The sequence below is a fragment of the Corapipo altera genome, unplaced genomic scaffold (genome assembly GCF_003945725.1).
Source record: "Corapipo altera isolate COAL_440 unplaced genomic scaffold, ASM394572v1 1b, whole genome shotgun sequence".
Taxonomy (NCBI): domain Eukaryota; kingdom Metazoa; phylum Chordata; class Aves; order Passeriformes; family Pipridae; genus Corapipo; species Corapipo altera.
The window spans coordinates 11,250,983-11,264,089 of record NW_020884881.1 but is presented as its reverse complement, the minus strand read 5'-3'; the positions used below and the strand labels follow the sequence as shown (position 1 = coordinate 11,264,089).

The 13,107-nt window shown below is 39.5% G+C and overlaps 1 protein-coding gene across 14 annotated transcripts in view; it reads left to right on the top strand.

Moving 5' to 3' along the window:
- The window catches only part of MAGI2 (membrane associated guanylate kinase, WW and PDZ domain containing 2), a 721,543-nt gene extending 712,279 nt beyond the window's left edge, over nt 1-9,264 (top strand). For 11 of the 14 annotated variants that reach the window (XM_027639978.1, XM_027639968.1, XM_027639970.1 and 8 more), the window contains one exon: nt 6,251-9,264. In XM_027639978.1, coding sequence (XP_027495779.1) covers nt 6,251-7,053 — 803 coding nt within the window. In that variant the 3' untranslated portion in view covers nt 7,054-9,264. The remainder of the gene's footprint in view (nt 1-6,250) is intronic. The other 3 variants (XM_027639979.1, XM_027639981.1, XM_027639980.1) reach the window with 2 other exon arrangements.
- Nucleotides 9,265-13,107: the final 3,843 nt, after the last annotated feature.

Below are 13,107 nucleotides of genomic sequence, written 5' to 3'. Positions count from 1 at the left end.
ATACTCCAAATGTCAGTCTTTCTTAATGAATCATTCTACTTTTGTGAAAATGCTGAGCACAAAATTTAAAAGTAAAAGATGTCGGGACTGAGATACATGTTTGTTTTCCTGTAATCTTTCATGGCTTTGTTAACTAAATCTGGTTACCCTGACCAACCATTCTCAAACCTTGCAAAAACAAATGTACCAAGCCAAAAACCCCCAAATTACTAGAAAGCAGAAAGATTCTATTCTTGAGCAAAGCTACATTTAAAGTTACATTTATAAAATCCTCTAAACATCCAGAGCCTCCATGAGTCACCAGTCTACTAAGCACAAACAGGTAAGCAGTATAATGAATGGGGTTACATTGAGATAGCAGTGAATTAAATTAGATTTTCATTGCATCAGAAACAAAACTTCAAAATACTAAACTGATCACTTAACTGCATGTGAGGGAAAGCAGAAGTAGTTCATATACTAAAAAAACTGAATATAACCTGGATTTATTTTTATAAATGTATGTGGAATGTGTGTCATTTCTGTACATATAATTATCACTTTACACCCATAGCACACTACTATCATAGCTTAGAAAACCATAGGAGCAGTGCTAACGATGGAAAGGCTATCCCACCTGGATGTGTCCACACTGACTGACCAAACAAAGGAGTATATCACAGCAGAAGGTTCCTAAATCCATTGATGTTTGCTTCCAGAGCTATTGGTCTTCAGGGATCTGAATGGGGATGAGTTCAGTGAAAGGGGAAACAAGTAAAGTGTAATTTTAAGCTAAGCAAAGTGAAATTTGTGAGAAAACATTTGCATACCATATTGAATAATTAACAAGAAGTGCAAGTTTATAGCCAGAAGTACAGGCAGCCTGTAAGGTGGGGGCAGAGCCCATTGCCAACTCACTTTCTGGGAGAGGCTGGGGGAAAGGGTGGCATATCGTGTCACGTTTCCATGAAGCTGATAGCTGGACAGAAAGTACCAAGGGTTCTTCTAACCATCAAACCATAGAGAATCATTTATTTAATCAGGCAAAGTGTGCTGTATGTCTAGGTTGTGGAAGTTCCAGGATAAAAGATTAAAGATTCTTTACATATTCTGAAATATCCCTCCTCAAAGTGTTAAAGAAAAGCTGCAGGAGACCAATGCAATCAGGAATATCAAAGACATGTCAAGCTATAATGAGAAAGAGCCATATGCATTCCTGATGTAACACTGCCAACATTAGTGGATACTCACCAGGGGACAATTTGTCCCATTTTTGTTATTAGCAGCATCTGTAAGAACTGTTTGCTACCTCCTGGCAATCCATAATTTCAGACAAAAAATGGGGCGGGGTAGGGGGAAATAAAGCATCATATTTTTTATTTAATCAAAATCTCTTTGATTCCCTAGGAAAATAATTCTGGGAAGATATGAGAACAGCTGCTTAGACATTGCAGAAAACATTTCATTCAGACTAATGAAAGCATTCAAAGCTTTAATATATTGTACATTATTCACATAATTTGAAAATTAAAAAGACAGAGATTTTGTACATAAGTAATAAAATGTGATATAATTTTTACTCTTAACATTACTATGAACTATTCAATAAATTAATATTAATAGTTTATTGATAATTATATCAAATGAAAAATTGCACATCCTTGATAAACTACCAAGCAATTTTAAATATTTTGATGTTAGGGGAGAACCTATCCACAAATCAGGGCTCCAGCCTCTTTTGACCTGAGATCCTGACAGAGTAGATAAGCACAGCATGACTAGACTTGACAGAATCTTAGAAAGGCAGTCTGCAAGGAAAATATAAGTAATGCAGGAAGTTAAATAAACTTATCAGGAGGCTGAGCTCTTTTCTCTGACTTAGTACCTAGCCAATGCTCAGAAATTAAGATGGGCAGAGCTCTCTTCTCCATTAGCAGTAAAGCCAGGTTTGTTAGTGGTTCAGACATAAGACATCGGCAAGCACTGAATCCAAGTAGAAGAGTGTGCTTTAGTTAAGAGAGTAGCAAATAGACACATGAGAGTAGTGCCCTCATTTCCACTCCATTGAACATGTGTAAGCTGACATAGCAAAACAAATAATTCATATATGTGGCAGTTCTACCTCAAACAAAAAAACCTTTCAGCGGAAAACTGCTGCTCCTCATCACTCTTCCTCCAAAATGGCTGTGTTCATCTCCTACTTGTCCTCCCACACACTCAAGATCTTGTGTCTGTGGTGTCTCTTACTCAGTTAGCAATTTACTCCTTGCCTGGGAGTTATGCAAACCAGGTCATAGGTGAGTCATTCTTACACATCCCATGGAGAAGTGCCACCAACCTGCATGACAGTAGCTTGTGGAACCTAAAAACCACCCAGAAAACACCTACTAAATTACACCAAATGAAATGCTATCACAATGACAGATTATGGTGCTGCTCCCAGTTCATTTGTCTTGTCTAAATTAGTAGGTCAAGGGAGATTTTATCCCTTCAAAGGAGAGAGGAAGGCATCTATTAGCCTTCAGTGAGATGTATACCTTTGAAAAACAATTTCTCTCACAATAAGGATGTTATCCATGGTGACAAAGTCAGAAACAAATTTAAAACTACATTGTCCCTAAATCTCCCCAGCAGTTTCAACTGAATGTGATATCCTTCTCATATGCTTGCAAGTTGTTTGGGCATTAATAGTTCATGCTCTATTAAACAGTTCCTCCCAGAGGTAAAAGATAAAAAAATAGAATCGGTGCTCTGTCTCTGGTTTAGAATGTTTACAAAATGCTTTGAGATATGTTGGAATAACAGACAGTAAAAGTAGGTTATGTTCACAATTAACATAAAGGTTTTATAAAAAACTTTAAATCAACAGAAAAAAATATTCTGAAATATTAATAACCTTTCCAAAATGGAGCTAGGACCTGAGTATAAGCATAAAGAGAAATTATTAGTTCAGCTGCTCTGCAGGATAACATTTTGCATTTTTCTCCTGTTTGTATTAGTTATGGAAAAGCAATCATTTTAGTGCTGGTTGAACAAGTCCAAATGAACCCTTATGGCTTGAACACAGCTCTTTAAAAGGTTTTTCTTTTGAGCAACAAATTACTTATATTACCGCACTTTGCGCTACTCTGGTAATTTTTATATTTTCCCATAATGTTCAAACATTAGAGGGAAGTCGCTTACAATACCTTCACATCAGTATTCTCCTCACTAGCGAGTGACATATTGCAACAATGGCTTATTGACATTAACTTCTACTAAGGCTGAGGATGACTTTCTACATAATGTCGTTTCATTTGAAAGAAAAAGCAGGTTAGGTTGAGTTTGGCTGTGTCAGATTGATGGTACTTAAACCTTAAAGAACATCATTTGGTTCTTACTTGCAAGTGTTGTATTGCCACAGAATATAAATGATAGTTTTATTTCAATTTTTTTCCCCAACCCCTGGAAATACAAACTATTTTAAACATACTGCAGCCAGTGACCCACCTGGGATTATCCTACAGCCAAAATTCCCTTAAAGCTGTGGCTACCAGTTTTCTTGTTTAGTTGGCCAAGTTGTCCTTTTTTTAGGGTTTTCTGGGGAAGAGATAAGATCCAGCAATGCAGTAATGCATATAATATGGCATATCCTAGTTTATAGACACCTATATTTATATATCACTATACATAAGAGATACACTGCTTCATTCTGTTGAAGTACGCTGTAACCTGCTACGATTTCTCACTGCAACATTTGGTTGTTTTTCTACCCCCTTTAAAAAAAGAAAATATAAGAAAGAAAAAAAAAGAAACTTGTTTAGGGGGACAGTCCATTAATAAATCAGTTCTCTCATCTCTAGGGAATTAAACAGCAGGCCACTCACCCCCAGGTCTCTTCCTCTGAGCGTCCCAGAAATAACTGGTACCATATTGTCCTTCATGCCTCCGAGGAGCCACTAGACATGTTTTTTCCACCATTCTTCTCAATGGTGGCCCTCTGGTTTGTCCTCCTTGAGGAGGAACAGCTGCTTTGAGCATAGTGGCACATTTTCCTCAGAGGCAATCTTGTTACCCGAAAGCATCTTGCTGCTGCAGGCCATTTGGTGTTTTTACTGGTGTACAGCTTATACTACCCAAAGTAACAAGCTATTTCTGTAATCAGAAGCTCTCAAAACCTAGCACAAGACTGGATAATGGCTCACTACTCTTCACTGCCACTCAGTGAAAAACAACATCTCAGGGACAACTGGGAAATAAGATTGTAATTAAGAAATACATTGGTCAGGCCAACCCTCAGCACCACCTCTACCCTCTGGACGAGTGTCGACGCCATGAAAAGTACAAACTTAATTTTCTAAAGCTCAGGGTGGCTTCTTCAGAGCTGTCTCAGGTACCTTGCTGGTGAACACAGGCAGCTTTATGCTGAGACCCAGGATAGTTTTAGTGACTTGAGCCCCACGCACAGTCTCTGATTCAAGTGTTAAACAGAATGGGATCCCCTGGATTTCAGATCTAAAAAGAGCCAGGGTGGGGTCTGCACCTCCCCCATCGGACACAGGTTGTGGTCTTGTACCAGGGTAGTGGTGCTGAAGAGCAGAAGTGAAGAACAAGCCCATCAAAGTCGATGCTTTCTGTAGGCAAACTCTTAGGAGCTGATCACTCTACATGCATGAGCCTTCCTTTTATCTTTTTCTTGCTCAAGTGCCAAGCAGGGAGCAGATGGTACATTACTCAGCCTTAACTGGAGGGTAAGAAAGTGTGATTTCTTTTTTTTTAAATTCAGTTGAGACCCTCAGCCCATTTAGATTCCCAGCTCAATGTTTGTCTTACACAGAACTTGTACTTTCTATCCCTCTCAAATGCTAATCCTCTTCACACATATGCTCATTATGCAAAAGCATATGACAGATACCATCTGGGAAAATAAATAGCTCCTCAGCTAACAGTGCTGCTCCTTCCCTTGACATCACCCACCTCACTATTGTCTCTCCTATTTTTATCTGCAAGACAGCAATTACTCAATCCAACTATTAACTTAAAAGTGCCATTTTAGTCAAGCAAGCCGCAGATCCCAGGCTGGGCAGTAAAACCCATTCTATTTTTCAAGATGGGCATCCTCATGATAATTTGAAAGCAGTTGTAGCACTGAGAAAAATACACGTTACCTTTCAAAGGTCGGTTGATATCACTGAGAGATACTAGTCCTGACCTGCAGAAGTCTATGCTTGTTTTTTTAGCTAGGTGGTTACATTTTGTCCCACATGAAATATACAGCTCTTGCCAAAAGTTCCACCTCGTTTCCATGGATTCCTGTGATAGTCCTTTGTCTCTGACAGATTATTGCTCATACCGTTCAAAGACAGGCAATGGTGCTAAACAGAGAATGACATAAGCCAAGTTCAGTGATTTCTCTAACCTCTATGTAGATGGGTAAGAATAGGAGTCATGCTGTCATTAATCATGATGGATTCATTGTCTGCCAGAATGTTAATCAAAAGAAATTAGGATGTATATGCATTAGAAAGGCATCTCAGAATATTCTGATTTTTACCAGTGGATTAGGAAAATCATTGCAATTCAGCAAAGGAGATGTCTATTTATCGAAATTAAACAGGATCTGCACAGTCCAACCATATTGTGTTGAGGCTAAGTAACCAGGGGAAATTCAAAATGCACAACCAGGAGACTCAGTGGCTGACACTGTGATATAAAGGCAGAGCTTTGTAAGTACTCTATAAGAATTGTGGGGCCATAAACACTGCAATATTATATCTGTTTAGAAAAAAAAAGAGACAGAATTCAATGATGACCTTATCTGAGCTACAAATTCTTGTCAACTATTATATGCTTGTAGGGACATGTTTAATAGATGGCAGATAGTCTTTCTCATTTGTCCTCAGAGACAGCGCTGATATTGCCCAACTAAGAAATCCATTATAGAGCTACAAAAGAGGTAATTTGGTTTCATGAGCACGTGCCTTTATTATTTTAAGAATAATTTAACAGAGGCAGAGGAAAGCAGAACCTGTGTGGAAAAAAAAAGACCAGGGTTTTCAGCATTTGCAGTTACGAGCTTCTTACTTCTCCTGAACTTTTTTTTTTTGGTGGAGAGATTATTTTTGTTTTCCTCTCTATTGACTCCACTGGGAGTTTCACCTCACCTGAAACAGAGGGGTTTAAGTCTGGTATATGGTTTGGTTATCAGTGTTGCTCAGAATACATGTGCATGTGCAATACACACCCTGTGCTGCTGAATACACCCTCAACTCTCTTCTCTTTGTTACAACAGACGAACCAAACTCCTGGAGTGCTCCCTCTGCCACCTCCCCAAGTCTGCCGGAAGTAGCTCTTTCCCTCGAAGACATAATCTCACCATTATCTTCATCACACATAGCCCCACCCTCTGACCCTTCTCACCAGATAAGCCTAGAGCCAACATGGGATATCAAGAGGGAACATGATGTAAGGAAACCAAAGGAGCTTTCGGTGAACGGTCACAAAAAGAAAAGGTTAGGAGAACAAAGAGAAAGGTCAGCAAGTCCTAAAAAGGTAGATAGGTCAAAGCATGAAGAGGCTTCTTGGAGAGGATATTCAGAAAGCAAAAATAAGACCACTGATGGTGGCAGGCCCACCTCAGAAAGCAAAGCGGTGGGACACAGCATTATGATCGAGGCTGGTGCAAGAGAGCACGTGTGTGCTGGAACCAGCAGTGATGAACAGTTTGGGAGGCTGAGGAAGCCAGAAAGCAAGAGAGGAGGATCTCTTAGCAAAAAAGAAGATCACAGATCCACAAACATCAGTGAGAAGAAGTCAGCTGCAGCACCTGACCATGTCAAGATCGATACAGGTGCTACCAAGACGTACAGTAGCAACCGCTGCAGCTCGCCTGGAAGTGATATGGACCACAGCCAGAGGGAGCCTGATGGGAAACCCAGCGAGTTCCCCAGGAAGGGACATCTCCACTCCATTAGCACTCGCAGCACCAACACCACAGTTCGAAAGGCAACGGTCTCCCCAGGGCCATGGAAAATCCCTGGTTCAGATAAGCTACCTAGCGTCCTGAAGTCTGGTACTTCTGCCATGAGCAGATAAGCAAGGGACTGTTGCCCTCTAACTGTCTCAAACTGACGCAGAACATTCTTCTTAGTTTTTTGTCTCACATTGGTTTGTTTTAATTTATTTTAACTATCACACATATACACAAAGCATTGAGGAATGAAAACATTAGTGTGTAATTCCATGACAATGTGCACAGTATCTAATAAGTTCAAAAGCATATAGTCAACACGGAGATTTAAAATCGACCCTAAAGTCCCAGTTCCATTTTAGGGACTTTGGCAGCTATGGAAGAAACCAAAACACTATGAAGGATAGTACATCAGAGAAGGATAGTGCAGTGTAGCTTTAGCATTTTTTTCCCACTGCATGAAGGACTTGGATTTCATTCAAACTTTATATCAAGAAACTGGAACAAGTTAGAGCAATCACAAACTGGAACATCGCCTTAAATAAAACTGCACGGAGCAAGCTGAAACCGAGAGAGGATCTTTTCATGGAGCTAAAATGTTGTAAATAAATTGTTCTCGACATATCTAGACAGGGGTTAAAGGGTTTCTTTGAAGCATCGTTCGGGACTGTACACCCATGACACGTCTCCACTGTTAATGCTTTGGGATAGTCCACGTGGTACCCTGTAGCATAGTTCACTGGGCGCTACGGGAGGAGTGGGGAATCCGGTGGATTAGTTTCTGTGATACCATTTCTACTGCCATTTTTGTGAACAAACCATGTTTCTGTACATTGGAAAGGAGTTAGAGTGGAGTTGTATTTGCAAATTATTCTCAAAAGCGATTTATTACAGGTTCCCCAAGTCCTGTGAGGTAGCACACAAATCAATTGGTCAGGCTCAAACCCCAGATGTCTGCAAGGCCCTTGCAATGAAAGGAGGAGTGCTACAGAGAAAAAGCTGCAGTTTCCTTAAGGAAAGGCCTTTCCTTCCTGCAGAAGATGATAGCATCACTTATCAACAGTGCTTTGTTTCATACCCATCCACATTTATTTAGGACACTGTCACCTCTCATCCCCTCAGTTTGGCAGAGCAGGTGCCTTTCAGGCACATGTAAACAATAATTAGACTGGTTTCTGAAATACAGTTGTTGGTGTCCTCATTCAGTAAATTCAATATATTTCCATTTTTTAAATGGTTTCCATTTTATCATTTTTTCCCTTTCTCAGTTTTTTTTTCTTTTTGTCTTTTTGTTTTTATCTTTCTTGCTTGTCTGTTTTGAATTTCAAGCCTTAAGTGCCAGGTAAACATTCCAGTCTGCCTTCACAGGAAATAACTCCAAGTTCAGTCAATCGGTCATTATCTTGTTTCAAAAAGATGCGTGTGTGTCTGTGTAAGTGTGCATATGCTTATTCGTCTGCCAAAATTAAAACAAAATCCTGGGCAATAATACATTGGTAATTTAAAAAAAAAAATCATAAAGCTAAGTACTGTCAAAAATTCATATTTAAAAATTATTGTTCACTAGCAATCTTAGTTCCTCACATGCTCTGCTGAAAAACTAGATTGAGATTGGCTTTGTTCCAAGAAATTAGCACATTACTGTATGTCTCAAACATTGCACTGGACTGTGAAATTTATAGACATGTTTCTTCCTGTCCAATTATTTGAAAAGCCTCAAGTCAAGGATTTTGCAGCTTTCGAACTTTTTTTTTTAGAAAGAAAAATCCATTTATAATTTCTAAAAAAGCACAAGTCCATGTAGCTGTTTATAAAACTTTTATTTAATGGGAAAAAAATAAATCTTTAAAAATAAATCTTTATCCCCTGAACTAGAATCCAATATAATTTGCCATTAATTTATTGAATCTGATTTCGGACAATGCTTCTGTAGTGTAGATGCACGTCCCAGTATCTTATTTTTATGTATAAAGAAAGCAAACAATGAAATCTGAAAAACAGTTGAGATTATGCTTGCATAAACTCTAATTTGCACAGTTCACAGCTACTCCTTGTGCAGTAATTGCTTTATGCGGCTGTAATCGATAACCTGTGAAGACAGCACATCATCTAAACCCCATTCCAAATAATATTTCTGTGTAGTGTTAGCTGTGAATTTACCCTGTACAGCTCTATCTCTATAAATATAATTCCATGTATTAATAGTCACAGAAAGGCTGTAAGTGAGCAACTATTTTTATGAAACGCACCACTATGGATAAATTAACTTTTACAGAAATCTTGTTTACTGTATGATATTCTAAACCACTGTCAAATAAAATATATATCCAAAAATCTTTCTTTTTTCAATTGTATATAGTCTGTGTTAATTTTGAGTAACAAGTGTTACCCTGAGAAACAATCATGTTCATGCATATAAGCAGAGTTAATTAGCTACTGCCTTACAAAAAAAGGAAATGATCCATTTTGATTTCTTATTTCCAAAGAATGGTACAATTTATGCATATACATGTAGGTGACCAAACAAATTCCATAATGGCAAGTTAAGGCCTATGAGCTACACAGACACAGAGAAATGTATTCCTTGGTGGAGAAGCCTAAACTCTTATTCTCTCTTCAGTCCCAGGAGACATAGGACCAGGGTTGTAGACAGACTCCCAAGCACCAAGAAACAACTTCTGAGCATACACTTTATATAAAAAAATAATCTGAGCATACACCATATTTACCACAGAAATCTGACAGTTCTAACTAGCCCTAGGAAGGTTTTATTGACAAGCTGAATGAAAGGGGCATAATTGCATTTCCAGTTTACTTTGCAGAGATAATGTCTTAGAAAACACCATAAGGGTATAAAAATATTGGTAACCAGACAGTCTTCTGGGGCTGAATACACTCCTCATTTAACAGAACAGAAAAATGCTCCTTACCTCCAGTTAGGCAAAACAAATCATCAGTTTACAGACTGTAGACACTGTAAGATGTGGAAAACTAGCAATATTTTTCACACAAATGTGACATTTGAAAAAATAAATATTTCCTGTTTCCTTAAAGTATAATTTTCTTCAAAAAATAATTATTTGCCTTCATACAGCCTGAGTCAACTTCTGCAGAACCTTGTTTTTCAGAAGATTAATGTTCCACATAGAAAATTTCAACCAGCTGAACTAATAACATCATTTTGCATTACAATAAACACATAGCAATTATGAAACATCTTTGATACTCAAAGAAACATTTACTGCTCTTTAAATAGCTGATATTTCCATGGCTGGAAATCCAAGTGTGTGCCTAATTCAGACCCAGAGGTATGGCAGACAAATGTGCTGAAGCCATATAGCCTCATCCAATCTAACTTTTTCTGTTAATGACGTCTTTTCTCTTTTAAACATTGTAGTACAGCATTTGCATTGCAGTGCCATTCCTGTGACCCCTTTTAATCTCTCTTTTTCATACCTGTGCAATAATACAAGGAAATAGATGCTTATTTTGATGCAGACTCTCTGCTCCAAACTCCAGTGCAGCAGTGTAAGTAAGCTTACCAACCTATGATCAGCAATGCACATTTGGGGATGAGTTTTGGTAAAACCCCATAGACAGATGTTGCCCTTTTCTTAATCAGTGGCAAATGTGGGCTCTGGGGCTCATTCCTTCTCCAGGTGTTTCTCTGCTTTAGGAAGTCCACACAAACTGCAGAGTCTGGAGGAGCAGATCTTCAAACAAGTTTAATAAAAAAACCATAAAATTTAATAACTCCCACAAGGTCTCACCAAAGATACCATCCTTTCTTCCAGAAAGCTGCTGGACTGACAGCATTCTTCATTTAGTTACAACAGAGCACAGGTTGCACTTGTTTCACTACACTGTGGTCTTCTAAACAGGAGGGACATGTGTCCATGGGCTACAACCTATTCCATGGCCTCAGTGATAAGACTGCCAACAATTTAGCCCCAGCTAAATAGCTGCCTGCTAGGAATTGATGCAGAAGTTCAAACACAGCCCCATTTCTTCCCCAATATTTTTCATCTGAATGTGCAGCCAATCAGCATTGCCAAAGAGCAGCTTATCCTCATCAAAGATGAGATTCCATCTGATTAGTGCCACCTCTGCTGAACACAAACATCTCATGCTTAGCCCCCTTCACATCCCATGTGCTCTCAGCACCACCAGATCTATTCTGAATCTCTTCTTTTCCTCTACAGCTCCCCACTGCTCTTGTTTTTAATCCTATGTCTAAGGTAAGTGCTGCTGCCTTTCAGTAGATCAAATCTTCCATTCTTCATTTTCTCCTTCTGTCCCTCAGAACTTCGTCTTCCTCTTTTTCTCTCTTTCTTTTGGCACTCTGTCACCATCTGGCATCATTTGTCACTCTCAACCTCTCTCTGGCATGTGTCAGCAGCTCAACGTGACGCACCTCTCCTAAGAGATGTCACGACCAGTTACACACCAAGACATTAACATGCTCCTGGGTGTTATATAAACATACAGGCACACCTAATACCTTGCACTGAAGCCCAAATCACCTGCCTTATCCTCCAGAAACCGCCGGTGGTTACTCATTAGAGTTACTAACTCTACATGCAGCCAGTAACTACCTTTACAAGTGCAAATAATGTTTTATCTTCATTGCTAAATGTCTGTCGTGATAATGATTCAAGCATTCAGGCTGGGTTTTGTGGATGCAACATGCCATGATCTCTACTGGAAGTCTCTAAATTTGTTTTACAAAGGCAAGAACAGGCAAAGCTCCAGGCACATTTCTGTCTTAGCCTTTTGTACTCTTTTTGTACCTCACCGCTGCCACAGAAACCCAGAGCCAGAACTGCAGAGGCATAAGTAAAAGAATACACCTCAGCAAATGAGGATGTCACCCTCCAGGTTTCTCCTTGCTTGGAGGGAAGCTTTGCTGTGAAGGGGAACCGTTTTTTGGCATGCTGCCATGGAGCTCAAAGCTAGAGAAGGCTTTGGACTTGCTGAGGGATGACTGATCCCATTAGGGATTGACTTCACGTCTGTAAGTCTCCAAAAGAATCCTTTCCCACTTTGTCCTCTTGAAGCCTAGAATATTTTCTGTAATTGCTGCTAAAAAGGCCACACAGGCATGGCACACTGCCTGCTCTCATGACTAATAGAGAACTTGGAGAGAATTGTCATGGCTGTGTCACATCACCTCTATCATACTCAAGGACTCCCAAGGCTCTTTTATTATCTACCTGTGTAGAGGCCCAGAAAAGCAGACTCTCAGAACCAAACAATACCTTTACCTTCACAGCTGTCATCCAAACATTGAGCCACTTCAATTAGCCATCAGTCCCAAAGGGAAATCCAATGCACTATCTAGACAGAAACAGCTGTGCTCCAGCCAGGGCTCACACATCACCAGTACCCCAAGCCCCTCACAGGTCCCCTGCTCAGCACTCAGGACTGTCCTCTCCCTTGGAGCAACAGCCTCTCCCCACCACCCAAGTAAGTACCCATAGTCTCTGTGTTGCCACCACCCTCCTGGAGCCAGGGCACACATACTCAGTCCCGCCTTGAGGGTTCTGCAATATTTTTCTTAGTATTTCTAACAACAGTTACGTGATCATACATTTATCTCCATAGCTGGCACCTGAGCTTAGAGCAATTTTTTTTCAAAATATCTTGTCAAGACACAGTAGCATAAGCAATATCTCTGAATTACAGCCAATCTTACAATTATGTTCTGCCATTCCTGTCTTTAGTGCCTTTATGGCAGTAAGTCACTCTGCTCGTTCAATTATTCAATAAGAAGAGTTTTGCTTACAAGGTATAAATGTATCTCTTTTAAACAGCTATAGGAACACAGGTGCACAAACCTACTCATACTCACACACACCGGGGCCTGGAGTATCATCTTCCACTCCCACTCAGGAACTGCCCAAATAACCATGTCTGAGGTGGATGGCTGTCCCTCTCAGGAAAAAAAAACACGTATGGATGCAGACTAATCCAGAAAGCTATTGTTCATCCACAGATCAACTGCTGTAAATGTGGAAGACATTTAAACTGAAAAAAAATAAGCAAGAAATTGTGTTGGGAAAAAGAAAAGGAGTGACAGGACTTTCTATGATGTGGCCATATGCTGACCTGCTCTTCTTCATGCTGACCTTTCAACTTCTTCAAGTGTGAAAAATTGAAAAGTGTGATCTATTAAACAT